General features: G+C 43.7%; 1 protein-coding gene across 1 annotated transcript in view; it reads left to right on the top strand.

Annotated features, from left to right (window-relative positions):
* Nucleotides 1-2,714: 2,714 nt before the first annotated feature.
* The window catches only part of LOC142902294 (transmembrane protein 132C), a 167,413-nt gene continuing 146,697 nt past the window's right edge, over nucleotides 2,715-23,430 (top strand). The window contains exon 1 of the mRNA XM_076047218.1: nucleotides 2,715-3,017. Within this exon, the coding sequence (XP_075903333.1) occupies nucleotides 2,972-3,017 (46 nt within the window). The 5' untranslated portion in view covers nucleotides 2,715-2,971. The remainder of the gene's footprint in view (nucleotides 3,018-23,430) is intronic.

Raw genomic sequence — 23,430 nt, 5'->3', positions numbered from 1 at the left:
AACGGTATTAATGTTGTGTAAGTATTAATTTAGCAAACAGGAGTTAATTGTAAACAAGGATGTATGCCTATATTTCTTGTAACTTATTTAAGTATTTTGCACGAATTGATTTAGCAACAGCATTGATCAGGCAACAGTGGTTGACTGCTAACAAAAGGCTAACGCCTGGGCAGAATCAATTAAAGTGGGAACGATTTTAGTTGCATCTCAACGTAAAGTTCTCAGACACGAGTTCCAACTCCATTGCGAGAGAAACCTCAGGATGAGAAACAGAGAAGTGATTCATCCTCTTAGGTCTGATTTATGCCTCTGAGTGACACGTTATCTTGATTCACACCTACACGGAAATCTAGCGACTGTGGCGCTGACGCAAAGCTGCGACAGCTCTGATCGGTCCCCCAGCTTGACCCTGTATTTCCAGCGCGCCGAGGAGAGGCTCATCGTAAGTAAAAAAAGACTCTCGCAAATGAAGTTTGCAGACCCCTGCCGACACGACGTGTGCAGCTGACTGCTCCAGCTGGTCGGCTTGTTAGCTGCTGTCAAACTGCAGACCTTGCTCTACTTCCCGCCGCAACAAAGTACTGAATTCGGTGTTGTGCCACAATTTATTGATTTATGTATTTAGTATTTATCTAATTTGCACTTGCTTAAAGGCTCACTGCGTAGCACATTGCAAGTGTCTTGACGTGTTCGTGTTTTTAGTGATAACAAAAAGCATTAATATTTAATAAATAAGGAAAACATCCCTTTCTAACCAGGTGGCCATACTGTAGTGTGCCACCTTATATCTAGCCAATAAGTGGATCTACTTGAGGTTTTGTGATTTTACCTTGACATATACTATGACAAATAATAAAGAAAGAAAGAAGAAGACTGAGAATACCACCGTAGAGATGCTACATATTACTGTTGTGTGCACTAACTTGTACTGACATTATATTTTTTTTGGCCAGTGGGAGTAACTTGGTTTAAGATTAAATCGTAGCATTTAATTGAATGCATGAGGGAAAAAACAAAACAATTTAGAAACACAGTCACGCATTAGCCAGAGGCAACTGAGTACCCCATATCAATGGACCACTGATTGCCAGTCTCTGGCTCATCTCAATGGACATACTGTGCTACACGTCACATAAAAACCTGAGAACAATACACAAAACCCGCAAACCCATGTTGAATGTGTTCATGTGCAAAAGACTATCTGTTCTCACCATGTCCCTTTTACATAACACGGAAAATATAAGGAACTAGGTATGAAATGTAAATACGATTTAAGGTTTGTTGTAAATAAAAAACAAAGCTAAGCAAAACAAAACAAAACAAAACAAAACAAAAAAATCATTCAAAAAATCATTCTAGCCCAAACAGGGACCTACTGAAATCAACATACAAAGGAACCAAAGTGAAGAGCAAGAAGACGGTGTGTTTGATTCCATCCTTTCCCTTTTCTGTGCGGACTTTGCATGCTCCCCTGTGTCTGTGTGCAATATGTCCATAAATGGAAGCATGGACAAAAAAAAAAAAGCAAATAGCCCAGTTGGAAATAGTAGTGGTGCTGAACTAAATCATACATAATGAGAAACTTGCCTTCATTAACGCAATGATTTTTTGTCTCCCTCTGAGAGCTTAATCACCATCCTTAATCACACCTATCAGAGGTTAGGGTCGCGTCGTCTCGGTTCACTTCCGCTCTTGCACCACCAGGGGTCACTAGCACCCGCCAAGTGGACCCGCGAACGTTGAAATCAAGCGGATATGCGTCTGACAATAACTTTTAAAGTCATTCTCTTTCTCCACAGAGGGAAGACAACGCCGTCGGAGGCGGACCTGACGGCGTTTTTCACTCGGCGGATTCAGCTTAAAGAAAAGAAAGAAAGAAAAAAAAAGAATAAGAGGGGAAAACCCGCGTCCCCTTTGTGGCGGCGGCGGGCTGAAAACGACCCCCCCTCCCCCTTTTCGCCGCGAGAAGTTGAACTGATGGAACACAGCAGTTCGTCGATGACTGGCCGCTACCTGTGAAGACATCGGCGAGTTGCGTTCACGGCTGCGGGTCTCTCCTAGTGCCTCCCAGTGCTGGATGCGCATTGGACCGGCTGGCAGCGGTCGAGCTCTGCTGACTAAAAAAAAAAAGAAGAAGAAGAAGGAAAAAAAAACAACAAAAAAAAAAACCCTGCTGAGCGGAACAACAACAGTCGCGCGACGAGGACCCGGACACCTGCGGAACCTTTCCAAGACTAACTCGTCACAATTAGCCGCGGAACACTCGGCTCGGAGCTGTTGCTTTCGGGTGGGTGTTTGTTCGCCTGGGGTGTGGAACCGTGCGCTGACCCAGTTTGGCTTGTTGGAACTCCGGCCGTGTTTGGTCCCGCTTGCCGTAACGTGATGCTGGACTGGAAGTTGCCTCTCGTCGCCAAGTGTCGGACCGTCGCCGCAGCACCGCGCGAGCAGCCAACTTCGGGAGCCCGGCGCTGCGGAGGACAGCGGCAGCAGAGCGGACAAAGTGGCCGTCCAGGGATGGGAAGCGGTTCTATAGAATTGAACTGTGTTTATTAGAGACCGTCTCTCTCTCTCCAACCCCCACCAACCCCCCCCACACAGGCCGTTCTCCTTTCGTCTTTCTTGGAAAACATCCCAGTAGCACAGAACAGCCAGATCCATCTCCGGTCAGGTCTTGTAATTAAAAAAACATAAAGAGGAGGGGAAAAAAGTGGGGAAAAGGCTTGAAAACTGTTCTCACCGAGCCCTGGGATTTGCAGAGACATCCTGAGATGACTGGATAAGGAATCATGATATTTGCACCAGTAAAGACGCTTTTTCTTATTTGTATGACGATGCTGGAAGCGACATTTTTCATCTAAACATAGCTTTTTTTCCCTGGCTGCCATACGTTTTTTTTTTTTTTTTTTTTTTTATTATAAAGAAACATCTTTTTTTCTTGGGGATTCTTGTTTCGCCAAAGGCTCTTAGAAACATGTTGCACATTCTTGCATTGCAGTCGGCGCTGCTACTTTTGGGAGGTAAGCACATTTTTTTATTATTTATTTATTATCTGCCTTCATTTCTCAGAGCTTGTAACTGGCCAAGACAAACTGATGCAGGGGAACAAACGCAGCATAGAGGAGTTCAAACCTGCAGATAATAGAGGTTTTTACTCTTGAGGGAGGGGGGGGGGGGGGGGGGGGGTTGAAAAATGTGAGTCTTCAGCCTGAAACATGTATGTATGTCATACCAGTATGAAGTCAGTTTATGTTCCCGAGCAACAATTGCTTCATAATTGCTGTGCGTTAAGTAACAGTCAAACAGTGCACCCATGCAACTTAGAGAAGGTATGTAAAAAACAAAATCAACAACAAAAAAAAACACATAAATCTGGGCATGTTTCACAAATTGTTTAGCGTGATGTTGTGCAGAAGAAGCAATGTGAGTCTAAGTTATTATTGATGGATTGGCTTATTGATGTAAATGAATCCCTCAGCCAACAATGTTATGGTCAAAGTTGACGCGTCACTTGCATTGCTACACGATCGCAGAGCAACAGCGGCACATTTCTGTTCCCCCGCTACCTGTCCTCTTCATCGACTGCATAATTGCTTGGACAATAATAATGTAATTGCACCAGTCATTCTGCACCACATGAACGCGACAAAGCTTTACTGTGACTCCCCTGCAGCTCTGATCCCAAGGTTTAAACCCAGGCTATGCAATCCCTTTTGTTTTTTTGTTTTTTTATAGGAAAACACTTAAAAAGGTTGCATTTAACTTTGACAATGCAGCGGAACTCTTGCTCAACGCCCTTAGAAAAAAAAAAAAAAAAAAAGCTCTGCAGCCCCCCCCAAAAGGTCAATACAGGTTATCTTTTTCATGCAGCGACATTATTTTGTCCTTATTTACCCCGAGACCAAGAATCATTACCCAAGTGTTTTCATATAGCCAGTCATGTATTATTTATAGGAGAGCAAAAAGATAGACGCACACGATTCCCCGCTGAATTAAAGGTCAGACATTCCCAGAAAGTCGGTTCTAAACACACCCAACTCCCCCCGCCCCCCCCCCCCCCGCCCCGCTGCCGCCGACGACTCCCATCCGACTTGCTGACTCACGATTGGCTTGAAATGCGCGGTAATGATGTTCGCCATATGCCAAGGCCTCCTCAGTACCCGGGAACACACACACGCAGTATGGCACTAATTGAGCATTGTGTATCGTGAAGCTGCAGGACACAGCCACTCACTGTGAGTGGGCGATCAGAATTGATAACACGCCACGCTCTGGCGAAATGAGAGGATCAGATCTTTGGTGGGGGTGGGGGGGGGAGAAAAGTGCCTTCATGGGGTAATGGGGCCATCGTTATTGAGGGTGGTCTCCCAGTGTTCTGGTGTCAGGAGCTCTGACGTTTTTTTTTTTTTTTTTTTTTCTTGGTAGGAGGGCTTCAGAGGGGTTAGAATCAGGGCAGGGTAGTTAGTAGGTCTGAAATCTGGCCCAATGTTTGATGAATTAAACGGCAGCACGCTAAGAGGGACATCCTTCCCCTCGCTTTCAAAGAAACTGGCCTTATTCCTGACTCTTCAAAAAAAAAAAAAAGAAGAAGAAAAAAAAAAAAGAAAGGAGAAGCTGGTCCCCAGTATTAATTGAAGCCGCTAGGTGTGTTCCTGCGAGACGCCTTGCTGGGTTTCCTGAGAGGAATATTCCGTCTTCCCTCCCTCCGTCTTATCCTTGAGCTTAACAAGATCCAAAAGAGGATCAAGCAGGGATAGCCTTCAGTCTACATCTTTAAGCACTGAGCACATAGCCCACGCTGTCGCGGCACTGTGCCTGTCCTCATGCATCTTTATACCCCTGTCGGCTTGTGTTTTTTTTTTTTTTTTTTGTGGATTTGATTTTTTTTTTTCTATTCCCTTTTATTAGAAAGTCCAACATTTTATTACCCCTGCAGAGAGCTTAAGCGGATTCTCGGCGGTTGGGTGTTTTTTTTTTCTCCCCGCCCCATAATTGTCTTTAGAAAAAGTCCTCTGCTGTGGTCCTTGCCCCGGTCCTGTGGCACACGTCCAACTCCTCTGTCTCTGCCCCCCGGCAGTCCTTTAAGCCCCGCGACTCATGTCCTTGAGCGGGCAAGGAGCACGAAATGAGAGGGAGCGGGGGCGAGCAGCCCGTGGGCGAGGGAAAGCTTTGATTTCTTAAACTTAGGGAACACATAACTCAAGCCAGTGAACCAGCTGACAGTCTCGCGGGTTTATCAGCGAGAGATTATTTTGGGGAGCGCCTTCTCCGGAGCGAGATGTACAAAATCGTGTTCAATCAAACTTGAAATTTTTGTCTTCTTTTCCTCTTCTTCTTTGTCGAGGAGAGGCCTGAATTTACCGAGCTCGCAGCGGATTGTTTCATTTTGAAAGCGCTCGACAATGTGAAAATGACTTGGCGTCTGAAGCAGAGCAGCGATCATCGCCGCCTCGGCTCCAAAAATGACCCGAGCAATTATTGCAAATCAAAAAGCAGCGGGGAATTTAATTATTTTTTTTGATTGGTAAATCAATTAATCAGCAGGTGGTATCAGCTCGAGTCAGAAGGCCCCCTCGACGAGACGTACTAATTACACATGCCGATTTATCAGCTCATTAATTGCATAAGGAGCGTGTGGCCATTAGGAATTAAACGAACGTCCGCGTGCCGGCCCGGGATAAAGACGCAGGGTAGGAGAGGTAAACGGTAAAATCCATCCGCCGGCTTGTTAACTCGGTTATCTACACGTTTGGAGGACATGAAGGGGGAGCTGAAATCCCCGGCTCGGCGGGCTTTATATCAGCCTCTCTGTATGTACAGGTGTCCGGTGAGCGCAATGTCAAGCAACTGATCTTCCGACGTGCGAAACGGAGGTGCACGCTTCCTGCCTGGCGGAGTTTAGGCGAATGTTGTTGGATGGAGAAGGAGGGAAAGTGGCTGCTGCCCCCCCCCACCCCTCTTCCACCTTGCGCTAACTGTGTAATTACCAGCCGTGACAACATTTTGCACAGTGGCTTTGCTCGTCAAACTGCACACATTCACTCGCAAAGTGACATTTTTTATGGAGCACGCCGAGTGGGCGGACTCCTCTGTTAATGCTCATTATACTTAAGAGCGCGTGAGGGAGGCGCGCATCCAGTCAGCAAGTGGAAGGAGGGTTTTCGCTCTCCTAAACGTATATGTGGTTTACGGCTTAATGTCCTGTAATATTTTCGCGAGGCACGTCTGCCGGCTTGGTGTTAATTGGCTCTTTATAGCGGCGGTGATCTCGCAATCAATTTAATCAAATTCGGTGATTAGGGAAAGTGAGTCAGAGTGAAAGGGAGGGGCACTGGCTGAACTTCTCTCCTATTAACGGTTCACTGTTGACTGCCTAAGTGTGAATATGTTGTTCCTCTTAGTTTTTTTTGAAAACCATCTATCCATCTGTCTATCCATCTATCTGTTAATGAGGACCTAGGGCAGCAGCTACCCTCACTATTTTTAGACCTTCGTATCACCATCTATTTCCAGCGCTCTTCGCAACCGAGTGTTTAATTGACAAGAAAATGAAAAAAAAAAATAAAAAATCAATCTCTACCTTGTAAAGTGCGGAGCCAGCAAGTGGCAGGGCATATCGATATGGGTTACGTTTTTATTACCTGTATAGATTAATAAATTGCAATTAGCCTGGGAGCGTTCCCTGGGAGTGAAATGTGCTCAGGCAGCTTCCCATAGATATTTATGCGCCGCATTTGCTCGCTAGCGCTCAGACAACATAACTGCATCCCAGAGCTACGACTCGGACAGGTGTTAAAAAAGTACAGCGTTTTACTTTGAAAGGGATTTTTTTTTTTTGTGCGTTACCTTGCATTCATCACATCTACAAATTAAATGTGCATTTGCACTCTACGTATTGAAGTAGCCGCAACGCTGACATTGACGGGATGTCGGAAATGTCGGTGTTTGATGCAGCAACAGACTGTGTTGTAACAGCAAGTGACACCGAATGTAAATCAAACCCAACTTTAAGCAGCCTGACTTGATTAGAAATGGAAATGTTGAGTTTGTCACCTCAGCTGCTTCTCTTAACACCTCACACTGTATTATGGACAATAGTTACTGTTACAGATGCTAGCAACAGATGATCAGACCCGAGGCTAATGAGCCTGATGGTACAATACGACTGCCTATACTGCACTTATCGACCAGCTGAGGGAAAGGGACTTTGTTGCATGTGGTAGATATTACATTTGTACTCGGACGGACCCGATTGCAATGAACACGTAGACATGATTGGCGTTCAAGCAACCTTTAATATTGATGAATTTTTATGAACCGCTGAATCCTCATTGCCAAGGTGCTTGGAAGAGTCTCTATACGGTCTTAATCTTTCAGTTGGCCTTGTGGAGCTGTAGAATGTGGCTCTACGGTGAAAGAAAATCAACATGATGAGAGAGTGTCGGGAAGTGTTGCATATTTTCAGGGTGATGCATTCTGATTTAAAAAGAAGAGGAAGAAGAAGGAAATCAGCCAAGGTGCGACGATATATATTTTCTTGTTCTCCAGTCAGTCGTAAGGGATTCTCTCCTCGCTGCTGCCTGGGTGCACACGTCCGTAAGTCAAATCGGCGATGCGTCTTTGATTTGAATAATCACAGGCAGGTGGCCGGACAAAAGGCTGTCAGTACGTCTCAGAGCGGGCAGTGCGGCTTGTTGCGCGCTGGGCCGTCGCTGTCTGTCACAGGCAATCGGCGCCTAATGCATTAGAGGCAATGATCTGACAGGTACACATTGTCGAGGCCCATTGACTACTTTGTGGTGTGGCTGATTGATTGGGGAGATAATGCAAAAACGCGACTCCAGCGCCGTCTCCGGCGTTCCGAGCGGCGCTCTCGCCACCGCGGAGAGCCCGGCGCCCGCCGCCTTTAAACCACCTCTGAATGTGAATTTTGCAACGTGTTGGCTCTCTCCCTCGAGCGGCCCTCTCTGTTTGTGAATAATTACCATTGTCTGCTGTGTCTGGAACAACAGCGAAGAGTTTGTTATGCCCTCTCATCTGTGACAGCAAATCAATACGCGGCTGCGTGAAGAATGAATTATGCGAGATGGAAAGGTGTGTCTGACGCAGCACGTTTTCTAATGCGAAGCCAAAATCATTTCCCGTGTATAAGGAAAGCGGCACGGGCGCAGAGGAAGAGCGCTTCCTTGGAATCTGCATATGGAGTGGCGATGAGGCAGATCAGGACTTGGGAGTGAATACCAAAGAATACATTTGAGCTCTGCAGTGACTGCTTTGTCTTGTCAGTGATGACAGTGGTGAGCTAAGTGATAAGATGTGGCAAACTGGTGATTTATTTATTTATTTTTCATCTAAATGCTAAATGCTACGTGCTAATTTGTTTCCACGACTTGCTGTAAGTGGCACACATACGGAGAGCTCACATAAGGAAGGAGCTTCACTGCTTATTTGCATGAGCTCTATTTTAGCTAATAGTAACTGCTGCTGCAATGCGGTCATCTAGATCAGAGCCTGGCCAATAAATTGTGAGGTCTGACACAACGACTAATACAAACCCAGCGGTAATGCTAGCTTAGCGTTGGTGATATATCTACAGGGCCATAAAAAATGTTAATAAAACTGTTAGCTAAAAGCCAAAATCAGTGTTAATTTTATGTTGTCGAATGTTAGCGCCCTGCTCAATATGTGGATCTCTGTTTTGTTTTTTTGTGTGTGTGTGTATCTTTGGAGCACGCACTAATTGATTGGGAACACAACTCGATGTAAACACAAATATTGGCACCTCGTTGAAGTGAAGGTACAGCAAAGGTCTTGGCAGATAATCACCTCACATCTGAAAGGAAAACATTCGTCCCGGCAATCATGTCTGGCTGCAAGTCATTAAGCTAACATGAATGGAGGAGCTCCCTGGATGCTGGTTCATATAAATAACCTTGCAGCATGTTCTAATGCACTAAAACGGGCAACAGATGTTCGGCGACAGGCTGTGATTTATATGTACCAGTGCGGGCATGTTTGGTTTTTATTTCTCCACGGCTGCATCTGTCTTATCATCATCAGTGTCAAAAAAAAATGCATCCATCCTTACTTTAAACACTGATTATATTGAATGACTTTTAACTTAATTAAACATAAGAAGTGCACCTTAGCCATTTGACTGCATAGTGTGAATTTTAAGTGGAATGCCAGTGGGTATGTAATTGTGTGCACGTGCATGTGTGTGCGTGTGTGCACGTCCCCGAACAGCCTCGACACAATCACCAGTTCCTAATCAATGCTAAACTAATGACCACATCAGTGCACAATCAGTGTACAAGCTGGTGTGGCGGCCGTGGCTCTAACTTAATGAAGTCCCGCCACTGAGTCAGCATGAATGCTTCCGTAATCAGAGAGAACAAAAAAAAACAAAAAACTCTTCTCTGTGGACTGTTATTCTGTAACTTCAAACAAACATCGTCCTCAAATTGACTCGAGCCCTCGCAAGGCTGCGACGTGCTCCCGTGCCGTCTCCTCCATTGCCGCGCCGCCCGGCGGCACCTCGTTTTCCCGGCAGCCGGGAGTCTCCGTGCTGCCTCGAGGGCGGTGAGCTGATCATCACCGGGGAGGAATAGATTTGTCCAGTCACAGCATAGAGGCAGCGAGGCAGCGGTGAATCACCGGCCCTCTGGTGCTCGGCGGTGTGGCCCAGGCCAGGAGGGGGCTGGCGCTGGCGGTCAGCGAGCGCAGCCGCGGCTCACTCGAGAGCCTCTATCTGCTATCCGCAGATTTCCCTGCTTCACCCGCGGGGCCCTCAATTTCGCACAAATTGGAAAGAGACGCGGCGAGCTGAAAGAATGACCCTAAGTGTAATGAAGAGTTCGTCCAAAAATGTATTAGAATTCTATTCTAAACAGGAATAAAAAAGAAGGAAAAAAAAAATCTGGATGTCGCGGCGGCGCGGCGGTAACCAGCGTCGCATTGCAGCTCGTCCCCGAATGCACGGATGGCTGCGGCACGTATGGAATTCGACCGGCACTGTGTTGGCTGCGACGTGGCCAAATCATTAGCGCTTGTGATTTGCCAAATCTCTAAATTTCTTCTCTGAGAATGTTCCTTCTGGTTCGTTTGTGTGTGTACAACACACGATAAATGACAAATTTAGGGTCAAATTTAGTTTGTATGGCTAGCGTGGCTAGAAACCACGAAGATTCTTTTTGTTGTACAAAGTCTTGAACTTACAAGTTACATTTTTTTTTTGCTAAACTGAAATTATCGTTGACATTCACGAGTTTTTAAATAACAGTATTCCACAATAAGAAAATTCTTCATCATGAGGCCAAATTACAGTAATTCCCTTGCATTCCTTTCAAATGAGGCAGCTAAAACTCAGGTATAAAAAAGTGAATTACAAGACTATTTAGTTTTCTATCTATCTATCTATCTATCTATCTATCTATCTATCTATCTATCTATCGTCAGTGCTTTCACTTGCAAAATTTGAGGGAGGAAAAAAAAAAAAAAAAAAAAAAGACCTAAAAAAAAAACTGTCCGGTTCCTTCACTTCCTGCCTTGCCAAAAAAAAAAATGTGTTGGGCTAAAGGTTTGGACATGCAGGCTGGAGGCAGAACTGAGCCGTGGGCGACGAGTTAAAATTGAACAGAATTTTTATTGGCAAGCGCAGGTCCAAAATTTTGTGTGGCGGTTGCCTTTCGTGTTGGTCCAAAAACCCCGCAGCGCCGCATCCACAACAGAACAGCACGCCGCGGCAAAACAAGGACTTATCGACTTGAATAGTGAGGCACGTTAGCGAGTAAGTTGCACGCTTGCATCTCGGACATACGAAAAGGACTTGGTGTGGGTCTTGGAAGTCACTCGTCGGGTCACGCTGTGTGAAGTCAGAGGAGGATGCACAGAAACGACAGGGGATCAGCGGTCGGCAAAGAGGTTCCCTGCCATCCCTGGCTGCAATCTGTCGCCGCTTCAGCCGCCCCTGTTTGTGTGCATTTGCGGAGGAACCTTATGGAGATTGTTGTCTAAAGACCCATAATTAGATATAATGGGACTCTGGCAGCCGATGGTGTGGAGCGATGTAATTGCGCCGCATCCTTTTTCCATCCAGTTGAGCGCTCGTCGCCGGTGGCTAGCGCACGCCCGCATCGCATCGGAAGGAAGTGTCAACTCCTTCCAACTGGATTTATCAACGCATGACACTCCTCTGTCTGGAACACACGCTCCACTGTTCCGGAGGCGGGCACAGCTCTTTTGACAACGTCTCCCCGGGAAGAGCCGAGATACACAGGGCCGCGAGGCACAAGGCAGGGTATAGACACGTCCAGACTGCCGGACTTGTGTGGCGCCCCGCCTTACATGAAAGCAAGGCTCCTTTTTTTTCTTTTCTTCTTTTTTTTTTCTTCCCTCCGCATAAAAATTCCGGATCCCACCTGCGCGTCAATGTCGCAACCTTTGTTGGAAGAAGAAGAAAAAAAAAAAAAACTATTTGGAAATGAAGTGCGCTGCGCTGACCAGCGGTGGAGAGGTGGGCTGATACCTGTGACAGGAGCCCCCCCCCCCCCCATTGAGAGATGACAGATGAGAGGCAAAGATTCACAGTCCTGTTCCCTGTGACACGGCACGGCAAACATGAGCGCACCTCCGAGAGACAAACTCACAGAAAGTAAGAGACAGAAGAAGAACAAAAAAAAAATAGAAAGGAAAACTCACCCAGATCCTCTCACGCAGACAAATACGCGGCACACGAAACCTGAAAGTGTGGACCACTGTAAAAAAATAAATAAAAAAAAAGGGGTAAAAAAGGAAAAAAAAAGAAGAAGAATTCTATCAATTATTTGATAAGGAATCTGGAGTCGCACACAATTTCACAGAGGGAACTGCGGAGTGAACTTGTGATTTATTTTTGGTATATCTCTGGGAGGCGGCGATGCAGCCAGTACTGGTGGTTCAGTGTTGAAGCAGGGTTTAATCTTTGTAATGGTATAACTGAATCAGTGGGGCCGTGTTTTAGCACGGCGCGCTCAAAGATTCCCCGACATGTCTCCGTCTCAACTCAAATTCGAACAAACAAGCGAACGGAGCCGCACGGCGCAACAGAAAGGACGCGAGTGTGTCCCCACCTGTTGCCTGTTGAAATGAACTTAAGCTGCTGTGAATACTGCTAATTTGAGCCCAGGGGAAGCAAAGATGGGAAGCCTGATCTATTTTCAGTCAAGCTGTTTTGTGTGTGTGTGTGTGTGTGTGTGTGTGTGTGTGTGTGTGTGTGTGTGTGTGTGTGTGCATGCGTGTGTTTTCTTGAACAGCTCGCACTATTGAAAGAATTTAGTAGATACTGGATGTGCGTCCGCGTGCATGTGTGCGGCACGGACTTCAAAACCAACCTGAGCAGATTCACCCGATCCGACCTGCCTTTCAATCCAAATCCCAGTTCACTTGCCTTTATCCGCAGCACTGGAAGGCCCTACAGCCAGAACCCGGCAACCTGACTTCACTCCCAGTGCATCAAAACACAGCAGCTTGTCTAAAGGAGCTTTATTTCAAAGTGCGACGCTCTTGGTACCACAGATCTAAGAAAATACAGACACGCTCAAGAAAGTGTAATCCCCCCCCCCCCCGCAAAGTTTGCTTTTTCCCAAAACCGAGCACGGGAAAAGTTTAACAGAAGACGCCACAAGTGTAAAAATCTTCAACCGCTTAGCTTTAAAGTCGTATCGCCAAATTTGCAACTTTGCGACGCAGCTGGATTAGTGAAACTTCCTCTCTGAATTCTTGCTCATCCATCTTGACGCCCTCCAACAAAAAGCGTTTTCAATGGTCTTGATACTCCTACCGTAAAAGTTGAGAGTTTCATTGGAATGGGTTGGTGTTTTATTGCAATTTTCACGTTTGCTTTGGCTCAATTCTTGAAAATGAAAGACATTAAAAAAAAAAAAAAAAACACGTACGTTCAAATCTCAGAGCATTTAGTTTATTGTTCACAGCAGATTAGAACCTCACAACCATGTAAGCAAATTGCATTGTTTTGATGTTAATTGTGTGCATGACGAGGTGCAATGTTAACTTGTATGCTCTCTGAGCAGAAGCGATGAGGCGATTCTCAGCGGTGTTGTCAAACCCCTTACAGCTTTCATTATGCTCGATCAGTAGCTGCGTTTCCATTACAGTTTTTCGCAAAATAAAAGCGATATTTCTGAAATTTCGCCAAAGCACAATTGCGATTTGCAGGTGTTTCCACTGAATGCTGAGAAGCGCGTAAGCCGTAATTCTGGTAAAATCTTATTCCCGTTCATCTCAGTCCCGCGAGATTTATGAGAATTACGTTTGCTTTTGTTTGCTGTCAAGATTTTTTCTCTTTGATTACTTTCTAAAAATATTCAGTTTCTTCCTCCGTCAAAACATAAGGCGCCATTTTCACTTAAAGTGAACTTGTCACGTCTGATGATGCGTAAATGCGAAAAAAAAGTGTTTCCATTACAATTTTGTGATATACCTCTATATCGATACGTCTGAAAATCCACCTCATGAGAGCGTAAAATCCTTTCAGCGACATTTGAGAGATTTTTCAAAATTTCGGTGTTTCTATTACCGGTTTTTATTGTGATATTTAGGTTTTGCGCAATTCTAGGGGCAATGGAAACGCAGCTAGTCACGTGATGTTGAGAGCAAAGACCATCAATCCTGTAAGGGAGAAAACATGTGCACGTATGTGTATACAAGCTCCCTTGCATATCACATGTATGGTGCGATTGTGGTGTTCAGTTTACGTCACAATTGCCCGCGATGCAGCGTCAAGTGTGACTCATGCATCGTGTTCACATGAGTCACAAACTAACGTGTTTGTATTATATGCATGCAGTTGAGATTTGGGTACACACAAGCTCATTTCCGAGTTGGAATGCCATAGCGAAAAAGCATCTCGACGGTTTGACCAACAACATGGCTGGAAGGATGACAAAACAACTTTTAATTCTTTTGAATTCTGGCACTGGCTAATTATCCGACACAAAAAAACTATGTGTTGAAATAAAAATTCAATCATTTTCGGTGAATTGCTCCCTCTTGCAAACGCTGAAAATAATAGGGTTTGACGCCGCTCGGAAGCGTTGCTGTTTGCCGCTGGAGCTGCGCTCTCGGTTCAGAAAGCGCTGCGACTGTGTCGGAAAATGAGCGCAAATTATATTTAAGGAGAAAAAAAAAAAAGCTATAAAAGAAGAACAAAGAACAGCAGTGAAACCTCACGTGGCTCGAAAAGACGCTTTCACTTTACGCCGGGGTGGCTTTGGCGAGAAATCAGATAACTGCAGCACACCGTGGCTCACCACGGGGCAGTAACCCATGTGTAATGTCACCCCTCGCACCAATAGGAAGCCTCAAACTGTTACTACCTGGCTCAGTGGAGAGTAAAAACTCTGAGTGGCCTGCCTCGAATCCCCGAGATGAAAGGTTTGCTCAGTCACCGTCCAAGTTTTCCTCGGTTGAGCTTGGAGCTCTCCCCCCCCCCCCCCCCCCCCCCCCCCCCCCGCTGCCAACCCCGACGGACGTGAATCATATCATGAGGAAGAGGGTGTTCTGATTGTTCATTTAAATGGTGCAAACAGAGATATTAATATTGTTGTTGTACATCTTCCGTCTGGCCTGGATGATGAGGTGAAAAACTCCAAAACAAAACAAAGAGCATGCAGTTGTTACGGGGATCACTCAGATCTGTCACGGCGAAGGCTGGAACGCTGCGCCATCACTCAGCCGAACAAGGTTTGTTTTGTTTGTCTCTCGCAGGATTTATACTTTGTGGCACCACAAAGGCGCATTTGACACGTTTCTCAAACGCGAGCGTCACTGTAACTTACACTTTTAATTAGGTGTCTCTGCCTTGTCAGGAGCTCAGGAGGCAACCCAGGTTTTTGCCAGCTTTGTTAATATAATGATGTTTTTTTTTTGTTTTTTTTTTAATGTCGAGTTTTGCAGTGCGACACATTGGAACCGAGGCTGCCGTCTCTCCCATTTACACAACCACCAGCAAAGTCAACTCTGAAAAAAAAAAAAAACAAAACATTTTCATTCCTCATGTCTGTGTGTAATTTACCAAAAACTGCATGCTGTGTCCATCAGTGCAAGACTTCCATGCCAGAGCATGTGAACGTTTTGTCTCCGACTTAATACAGAAACAATAACACATGGAACAGTTCCTCTTGTATTATCATGCATCCTCTCCTCCTTTTAATATGAAATAATCAAATACCTGAACGCTTGAACGTACCAAATATCCACCTCAGAACCCCTTGAGTCCCCGATCACAGCAGCAGTTAATTATTTTCAATTTTTTTTTTAGCACACACGGCTGCAACACAAAAAAATTGTTAGAAAGAATTTTTTTTTCGGCATAACCTCAAATTAAAAAGCAAAACTTTCTTTGACTGTAGATTCATTAAATAGAGAAACAGGTTGCGCTTTTCCTGTTTCAACCTTGATGAATGTTACTCGTAGTTCATTACAATCAAAACAAAAATCCATCCATTTTCCATCACCGCTTCTCCTGCATTCAGGGTGACAGGGGGCTGCTGGAGCTTATCTCGGCAGTCTCGGGCAGAAGGCGGGATTAGACCCTTTACAATTCACCGTTTTATCGCAAAGCTATCCTTTTGAAAGAGAACCTTCCACACTCACACCTACGGACAATTTAGAGTTCCCAGTTGGCCTCATAGGCATGATTTTGGACTGCGGAAGCTGGAGGAACCCGGAGAGAACCCACACTCACGCGGGGAGAACATGCAAACTCCACACAGAGTGGTCCCAGGCCTGGGCACCAAACTCACAACCTGCTTACTGCGGATCCACAGTGCTATCCACTGTCCACTGCAACCATGTCCCTCACTTAAAAAAACCCTCTGTCAAGACTTTCCACATTCATTCACGCGCACTCCTTTATTGGAGCTCCTTTTTTTTTTTTTTTACACAATTCTTTCACTAACTGCTGCACCAGTGGAGCAGTGCCAGTAACCTGTGCTGCTGCTGCTGAGATGTGATGGAGTTCCAGTTTAACTGATCTTGCAGTTTTTCCAGCTCATCTGTATTGTCGGCTGGGTGTGTGAAGCCTAAAAGTGAAGGCTCGTGGCGTGAAGAGTGGAGTGTTGCATGATCTCCAGGTGGCAGCAATGAGTCTGAACTTGATGAAAACACAGTGGACCTGAAGATTACACACAACTTCAGTCTGGACTTAAACAGTGTAAAAATAAGCAAGAAATGCCTGTTTTTCTATGCTGTTCTTTACTTTTGTCTGGAAGGCAGATCGTGGATCACTGGGCAAAAAACTTTTTCCTTTGTTCCAAGCGAAGGTAAGATGCTTCCGATGTCGTCCCCCATTTCCGGAGTGACTTGACAGCATCAGCCTGGTGGCAACGCCAAGCCTCAGTCCACCTCTTGTCAGGCTCCCCCCTAACTTCTTGATTCTACTTTCCTTGACAATCCTCTCGAGGCTGCAATCACCGCTGCAGTTTTTGCCTCCGTTCTCGCCACACTTTTCTTTCCAGTGTCTTTTTTTTCCCACCGATATGCGCCAATAGAGCACTCTGCCAACAGGCAGGACGCTCATCGTGACCTTCTTCGGCTCACCCTCCTTGCGGAAGTTGTCAACGAGTGGCTTGCGGACAAGAGTCAGAATCGGCGATCTTTCCCAACGTGGTGTTTTGGGGCTCTTCTCGGAAAGAAGGCGAGGATATCTAGAACTTCTTCCCCTCCGAGAAGTTGAAACGATGAGCTTTTGCACATTGTTGTAATGGGTATTTGGTTTTCATGAGTTGCAAGGCGCAGCGAGTGCGAGTGAAGAGGATGCAGAGGCTCGGGCCACACTCGAGCAAATGATTCACTGCGATGAACCCTGAATGAAAAGAGTTGTCAGCAATATCAAGTAAAAAAAAAAATTATGTGAATTATTTAGACGTGTTTAATTAATCCAGAAAATAACATGTTTCCAGTTTAATTACAAAAAAGAAACACTTTTGAGAAAGACTTTGATAAGGAAAGCGATATGAGTGAGAGGCACAGCTCAGCTGAAGTGGGACTTTCTCCAATAAATCGTGTCTTTCAAAAGAAATTCCTCAGATAGTTAAATTTAATGTTAATGTGACAGACAGTGGAGTAGGTTGTATAATGGCTGCAGTGCAGTATAATGTAAAGAGCATAATATTGGCCCTCCCATCCTCTCTATGCTTCTGTGCAGCACCAGACAGGAAAAACCAAAGAGCTTTAGCTCCAGCCTGTTGAGGATTAACTCCAACTGTGTGGAGTTTCTCTCCTGCACGCACAAAAATGTTTGTAGAACAAAAAAATTCTAATTAGCCTTTCCTTTCTCTCCTCCTTTTCCTTCAACACATTAGCGAGCCGGTGTCTGCATCACTGACTCAAGAGGAATCACAGAGGCGTCGAAGATTTTCTTTTCTTGCTCGCTAGGATGAAGAAGTCGCTGTCAATCACAGAAATAAAGTTCAGCTTGGCAACTGGACAGAAAGGCTGTGAAAGCAGAACGAGCTCCGCTGCTTCGCGAGTCGGACATTTTCTTTTAAAACTGATGGGTTTTGCTGTGCAAAAACACGCTGCTTTTCAGCCTGATCTCCTCAGAAATAGAAGCTTTTCCTCTTGCAGTCTTTTAATAGTTGTTTTTTTCCCCTGCTCGCCGGACCTAAAATAGATACTTGCTCATGGAGCTAGTTTCCACTCTGACAGGTTTTAGGTTAAATTGTAGATTTGAAAGCCAGTCCATCTGGAGCCTCGGCATAAAAGCCTCTTTCAAAAGGGCTGTGAGGCGGCGTGGCGTGGATGGCCCCTTTCTGGGCACATCACATTGTTTATCTTTGCAAGGATTAAAAATAATAATAAATAAATATATAATTATACCCTACTGTCTGGCTGTATGCATCGGCGGTGCCCTGGATCTGCTTCAAACTCAAAGCCACAGGCACAAACCCACGGACATTTCTGAAAAAGCATTTACATATGTGAGTGAAGCACGCTTGCGTGACGTTTACGGCAAATAACTGGGGTCCGGGTCCGCAGAGCGAATGCTGGTCTTTTTCTGGCGCAGAAGCCGCGTAAATGGGACAAGAAAAAAAAAAAAAAAAAAAACTCCATCCAGAGCTTTGCAAAATGTGATGTAGCTAGCGTCGCGGCTCGGCAGGACCCATTAGAATACATTTTAATTCATCATTTGCATGTATTTCACACAAAACGACAACCTTTTCTATTTGAAAATGCTTCAATTGAAATAGTGCCCGTTCCACAAAGACATGGGTCAGAGGTCAGAGTGGACGCTCTTCTCTCTTAGCAGCGCTGAGGAGGTGTGAACGATAATGAAATGTATTGGATAATGTCAAAGGTTTGATTTAAGACAGAGCTCACATATTAAGAAAATGATGCATTATTCCAAAACACATAAACCTTGAATTCTGCGTGTATTGTTACCAGTGTTGGGAAGATTACATTGCAAATGAAATTGGTTGCAATTACCAGTTTTTATACTTTTGCAAATGTAATAGTGTAACTATTTCAATTACTTTCTCAAAATAATGTAACTAATAACATTTGATTACACTTTTGATTACTTTTCCAAATTTGGAAGAAATGTTCTCAACTGTTTTGACATGAAAATGTTAAGCTTCCAGCAGTACTCAAAACAACAACAACATCAAAGTTGTGTCAGTACCTCTTTTTACTGTGAGATCAAAATCAGGGTAGCCTACTGTCTTTTAAATCGATATGTCTGCTAAACCAACCAATGCACATTTGGTTCACTTTAAATGGCATTCAGTGAATCCCATTTAAGGTGCTGTGTACATTTTTGCACAATTTTCAAATGCTTGTGTGTGCATTGGGTATGCTGTCTCTCTCTTCTTTTTTTTTTGGCTAATTTTTGCTACAATTCCTAATTTGAAAGGGGGAACCAATCAGAAGCATCAGAATAGAATAAAACTTTCAACAAACCATGCAAAGCAACTAAAATAAAATCTATCAATGTAAATTTCAGCCTCTTTTTTTTTTTTTTTTTTAATTGCTGTTATCAATTCCACAACTTACAGTGACTTAAAGCAGCTCTAGGTAACTTGAGCTTGCTACGAGTTTGCGACGACAATAACATCGTAGCAAACGTTCAACACTTTTCTTACTTCGTCTTCCATCGAGGTTACTTGTTGGGTTCCATTCCGTCGTTTTACAATCTTGTGTATTTGTAATAGTAGTATGTAAGACTGCCTCTAAATAAACGTGTGACGTTGCCGTAAAGTGGCTCGTCCTTGAAAGTTACGCAGTGCAGTTACAGCCGGCACAACCCCCCCCCTGGCTGCAGAGGCGGCACCATTGATCCTATGATGAAAACCACATTTTATGGTCGAAAAGTTACCTAGAGCTGCTTTAAATACACATTGTTCTTCCCCAGTAACGAAACTGTTTACAATTGTCTTTACTTTGTAATTATATTACATAATGGCATTACTCCCCAACATTGATCGTAACAGACGTGTAACACGCACTTACTAGATCAGATACAAACCAAGTGAAAATGTCATGCAGGTAGTTGTCACTGGCACATCTACAATGACTGATGGCGCATATATAATGACCTCCTTTCGAACAGGGCTGCAGTATCGACAGCCTGCTCTTTCTTTTTTTCCTTTCCCCTTCTTTTTCTTTTTTTTCCATAACATTCCATTACACGCAGCCAACAATAACTCAGGTGCCACATTTGAGGCCATTTTTGCCGACATCGCCATTAGGGCAAAAACCTTTGTGAAAGCGGCGCTAAAGTGGTGCCGATTATTTGCACAATGTTGCTGCAAAAATTTGTGGCCACGGCCCATTGTTTGTGGCACTGGCCCTGGATGTCGCTTTTACAGAATGGAATGACAGCAATAAACGTCAAAAGACCAGTCAAGGACTGCTGCACTTTGCACTTTACCAGCTGACTGGCCTCGTGACAGAGTGGCCGCCTTGAGACTCTGAGACACTCACCATCAAGGAATGGACATGGAGTGTTGATTAGATCACCAAGTGATTCTGCAGCGCTGCACTCCTGCTGCCACTCGTCACTCCCTGAGCCAATGAGTAAAATGCAAAGGAGCCATTCCACATGTTGAAGTATGTGATGATTAGTGGAACTTTGACCTTGACTGCAACCTTTCAAGTATATTTTCATCTATGTCCTGAGCTTTTTTTTTTTTTTTTTCAACGTTTAATACATTTTTATCTTCAAAGTTTGGCCTTTTTTCTTTTTTTTTTAATATAAGGTAATCCCCACCCCCTGCTGTCTTTAGATCGCGTTCATACTGCTCATCGTAACGGTTGTAAGCTATTAAATCACAATAGACCACTGTGGTGAAGAGCCCTTAAATCTCGAGTGTCAAGTGTTCAGATCTGGACAAAAATCATCTCGAAACCACAGAAGAAGAGGAAGACGGTATAGCCACTGCAGAGAGATAGCAGCTGCTCTATCATCACAGTTTGGCCTTTCTTTTTTTTTTGAAGAGGACCAAAGAATGACAATGTGGTGAAATCGACAGACTTCTAAGTGGCTTTGGCAAAAAATGTATTTCAACACTGCACATATTTTAATGTCACCCTTTTGACCAATAGCGAGCTTTGAGTTATTCTCACTTGAGTTGAGTTGACTTAGCTCACTTGAATTTTTTTTCGCCCAGCGCCACTTTCCAGCATATTGAAAAAAAAAAAACAAATGCCGTCCCAACAGAAATACCTCCCAGGTCAGAGAATTGCAGCAAAAAACAACATAAATCAAAACCTTCATGGGATAAATAACAAAAGATTCTGTAATTAAACTGGTCCACACAAAAAAATAGACCTGATTGGATATCCAGAGTGTGGGTTTAGCTGCCAGCAGTAACATTTAATCTTTTTTTTTATTTTTTTTTTATTTCATTAAATAACATATTAACCCCAGGGCACCATAAACCAGGCAGTGTGCATCCACATCATAACTGCCTACAGTGAAACAACCCATTTTAACACCAGGCGGTATGCCGTAGTCACCATCAACTCCACTCATCGTGATCTTCACATCACATGTGTCACAGTTCTGATGAGATTTATGCTGCCGAAATCCTGTAAAGTAATGTTTTAGCCTTGTAGCAGGGCATCCTGACTTTTTTTTTTTTTTTTTTTAGGACCCTATTAAATGAAGGGATACTACCCTGCAAGAACTGAATTTGCCAACTGCTGGGAAAAGGAAACTAGGCTCTAAAATAATTTCACTCGTGTCTCATAGAAGATTGTTTCCGTGTGAAGGGATGTGTTGCTGCACAGTGGGACACAACCCAACACTTACTAGTTTACATTCATGCTTGGTGTCCTATTGCACACAACGTTTGATATTTTATTAATAAGGTTTTTTTTGTTTTTTTTCTACAGCTGGTGCATATTTTCAAACTCTGACCGTATGCAGTATGTACAGTGAAAATGTATTAAACCATTGTAATGACAAATGAGAAAGCATACTGATTTTAGAAATATTTGAAAAAAAAAATGTTACTGATAATTATGAGGCAAATGGAAGTTGCTGGTCTTCACTGAGATGTCAAAAACGAATCAAGCTTGACATTTAAACACTAAACTCAATTTTCAGTTGAGTGCAAGTGTAAGTAAATAATGATAATTTGCCCTTTTTTTTTTATATATTTTTTTTTTTTTTAACTATTTTTAACCCCATTTCATGTAAATCACCATGAAATGGGGTTAACAATTGTTTTTTTTTTAATAATTGTTTAACCCCATTTATGATAATTCAGCTTTTAAAAATATCATTCCATTAAAAAAAGCTTCCACATGCTGGTGCCCTCCATTATTGCAGAAACATAAAAAATAAATTTTGGTAATATTGGGTGGTGACCTGGTAAATTTGTTCAGCACTTTACACATATTTGTCGACAGTAAATATGAGAGGCAGCTTCTGATCATTTTTTTTTTTTTTAAACTTATTTAATCTGATTAGAAATATCTTTATCAAGGGAGTCCTGATGGCACAACAGGCAGCATAAAATGTATTTAAAAACACAACAGCTCCAAAACGAAAATTGCATAAATTAAGCGCAAGCTCATAACAGAAGTATCAAAATTCACATCGACATATGGAGGAGTCTGCTTCAAGCTTGTTAAGGGGGGCTTTGAAACTGTTTAGTGAGACTAATTTCTGAAGTTCCAGCTTATTTTGCAGTTGGTTCCAGGAAAAAGGGAGCATCATAGCCAAATGCTTTCCCCCCAGTTCTGCACAAACTCTTGAAATTGCAGAGAAAAACAGATTCTGTGAGCAGAAGTGGTGGAAAACAACTCTGTAGAATGGTCTTATAGATAAATGAAAACCAGCGTTTAAGCCTTAAGGTGCCCATGGAGGACTATCCCACATGAGAATTACAGTGTGCAATGGTGTGTAAGAGTTTTCAGATTAGTACTATATCTTAAAGCCCAATGCTAGACCACATCGGCGGAATACACACATTGAGAAGACACAATCATACACACAACGTCTCTATTTTATCTCTGAAATAGTGCTTTCCATCGATTACAAATTCTATCTATCACGTAAATTGCAACGGTGCTCTGATTAATCGTGATTAATCGTGATTTTCAAATACCATCCTTAAAGAAGTATGATAAATTGTAGTTTTATCGGCGTAGAAAGTGTGTGAATGTTGAGTGAATGAACTGGACATGCTAACGTTTCAAATGATGCTGGATGTAACTCCAAATCAGGACGGTTGTTACCCTCGACGAGAACTCTGTTAATATGTTGTGTTACAAAGGGGACCATTACAAGTGACGGACCTCCCTCTGACACAGAATTCCGCCAGCAGTTCTGGTCACAGGAGGCGACCCTCGAGATTTAGAGTTCTATCGCTAACATCAAGCATCATTTTAGCTAATGTTTGGGACAAAGCTCATGTTGTGTTTTCCCTCAGCTGTTAAACCTGACATGATAGAGCCAAACACAAGACGTTGAATTCTTGAAGGCTATACGGTCTTAAGAAAATGTGTCGTAAGGAAATCCTCGATTTGCATCGACTGTATCCCTCAATTTATGAAGTGACCTCAGATACACGACTAAGTCTATCATGTCTCTGGGAGTCTTCAACCCTTCCCCTAATTTGCTACAATTCCCCATATGATGGTCTGCTTTCTTCCTGCAAATAAACGGCACAAAGTTGAAACATCAATTTTTAGCAGACAAAATTTTCTCCCATTTCAGCAGTGCCTGGAGGGGATCTGCAGCAGCTCCTCTCCTCTCCTCTCACATCTTTTTTAATTTTTTTTTTTTTACCGATGCTGAATACATTCATACCGCCCCAGAATTTCTTCGTCAATTTCTCTGAAGGCACTGTAAATTTGAAATGAAGACATCCATATCAGATATTTAGAGCCTGGTTCAAGACATGGTGCGTTCAAGGTCAT

The sequence above is a fragment of the Nelusetta ayraudi genome, unplaced genomic scaffold, assembly GCF_046127955.1.
Source record: "Nelusetta ayraudi isolate G7.1 ecotype Tasmania unplaced genomic scaffold, CSIRO-AGI_Nayr_v1 ptg000092l, whole genome shotgun sequence".
Lineage (NCBI taxonomy): Eukaryota > Metazoa > Chordata > Actinopteri > Tetraodontiformes > Monacanthidae > Nelusetta > Nelusetta ayraudi.
The sequence above is the reverse complement of the archived record's forward strand: the minus strand, read 5'-3'. Positions and strand labels throughout refer to the sequence as shown.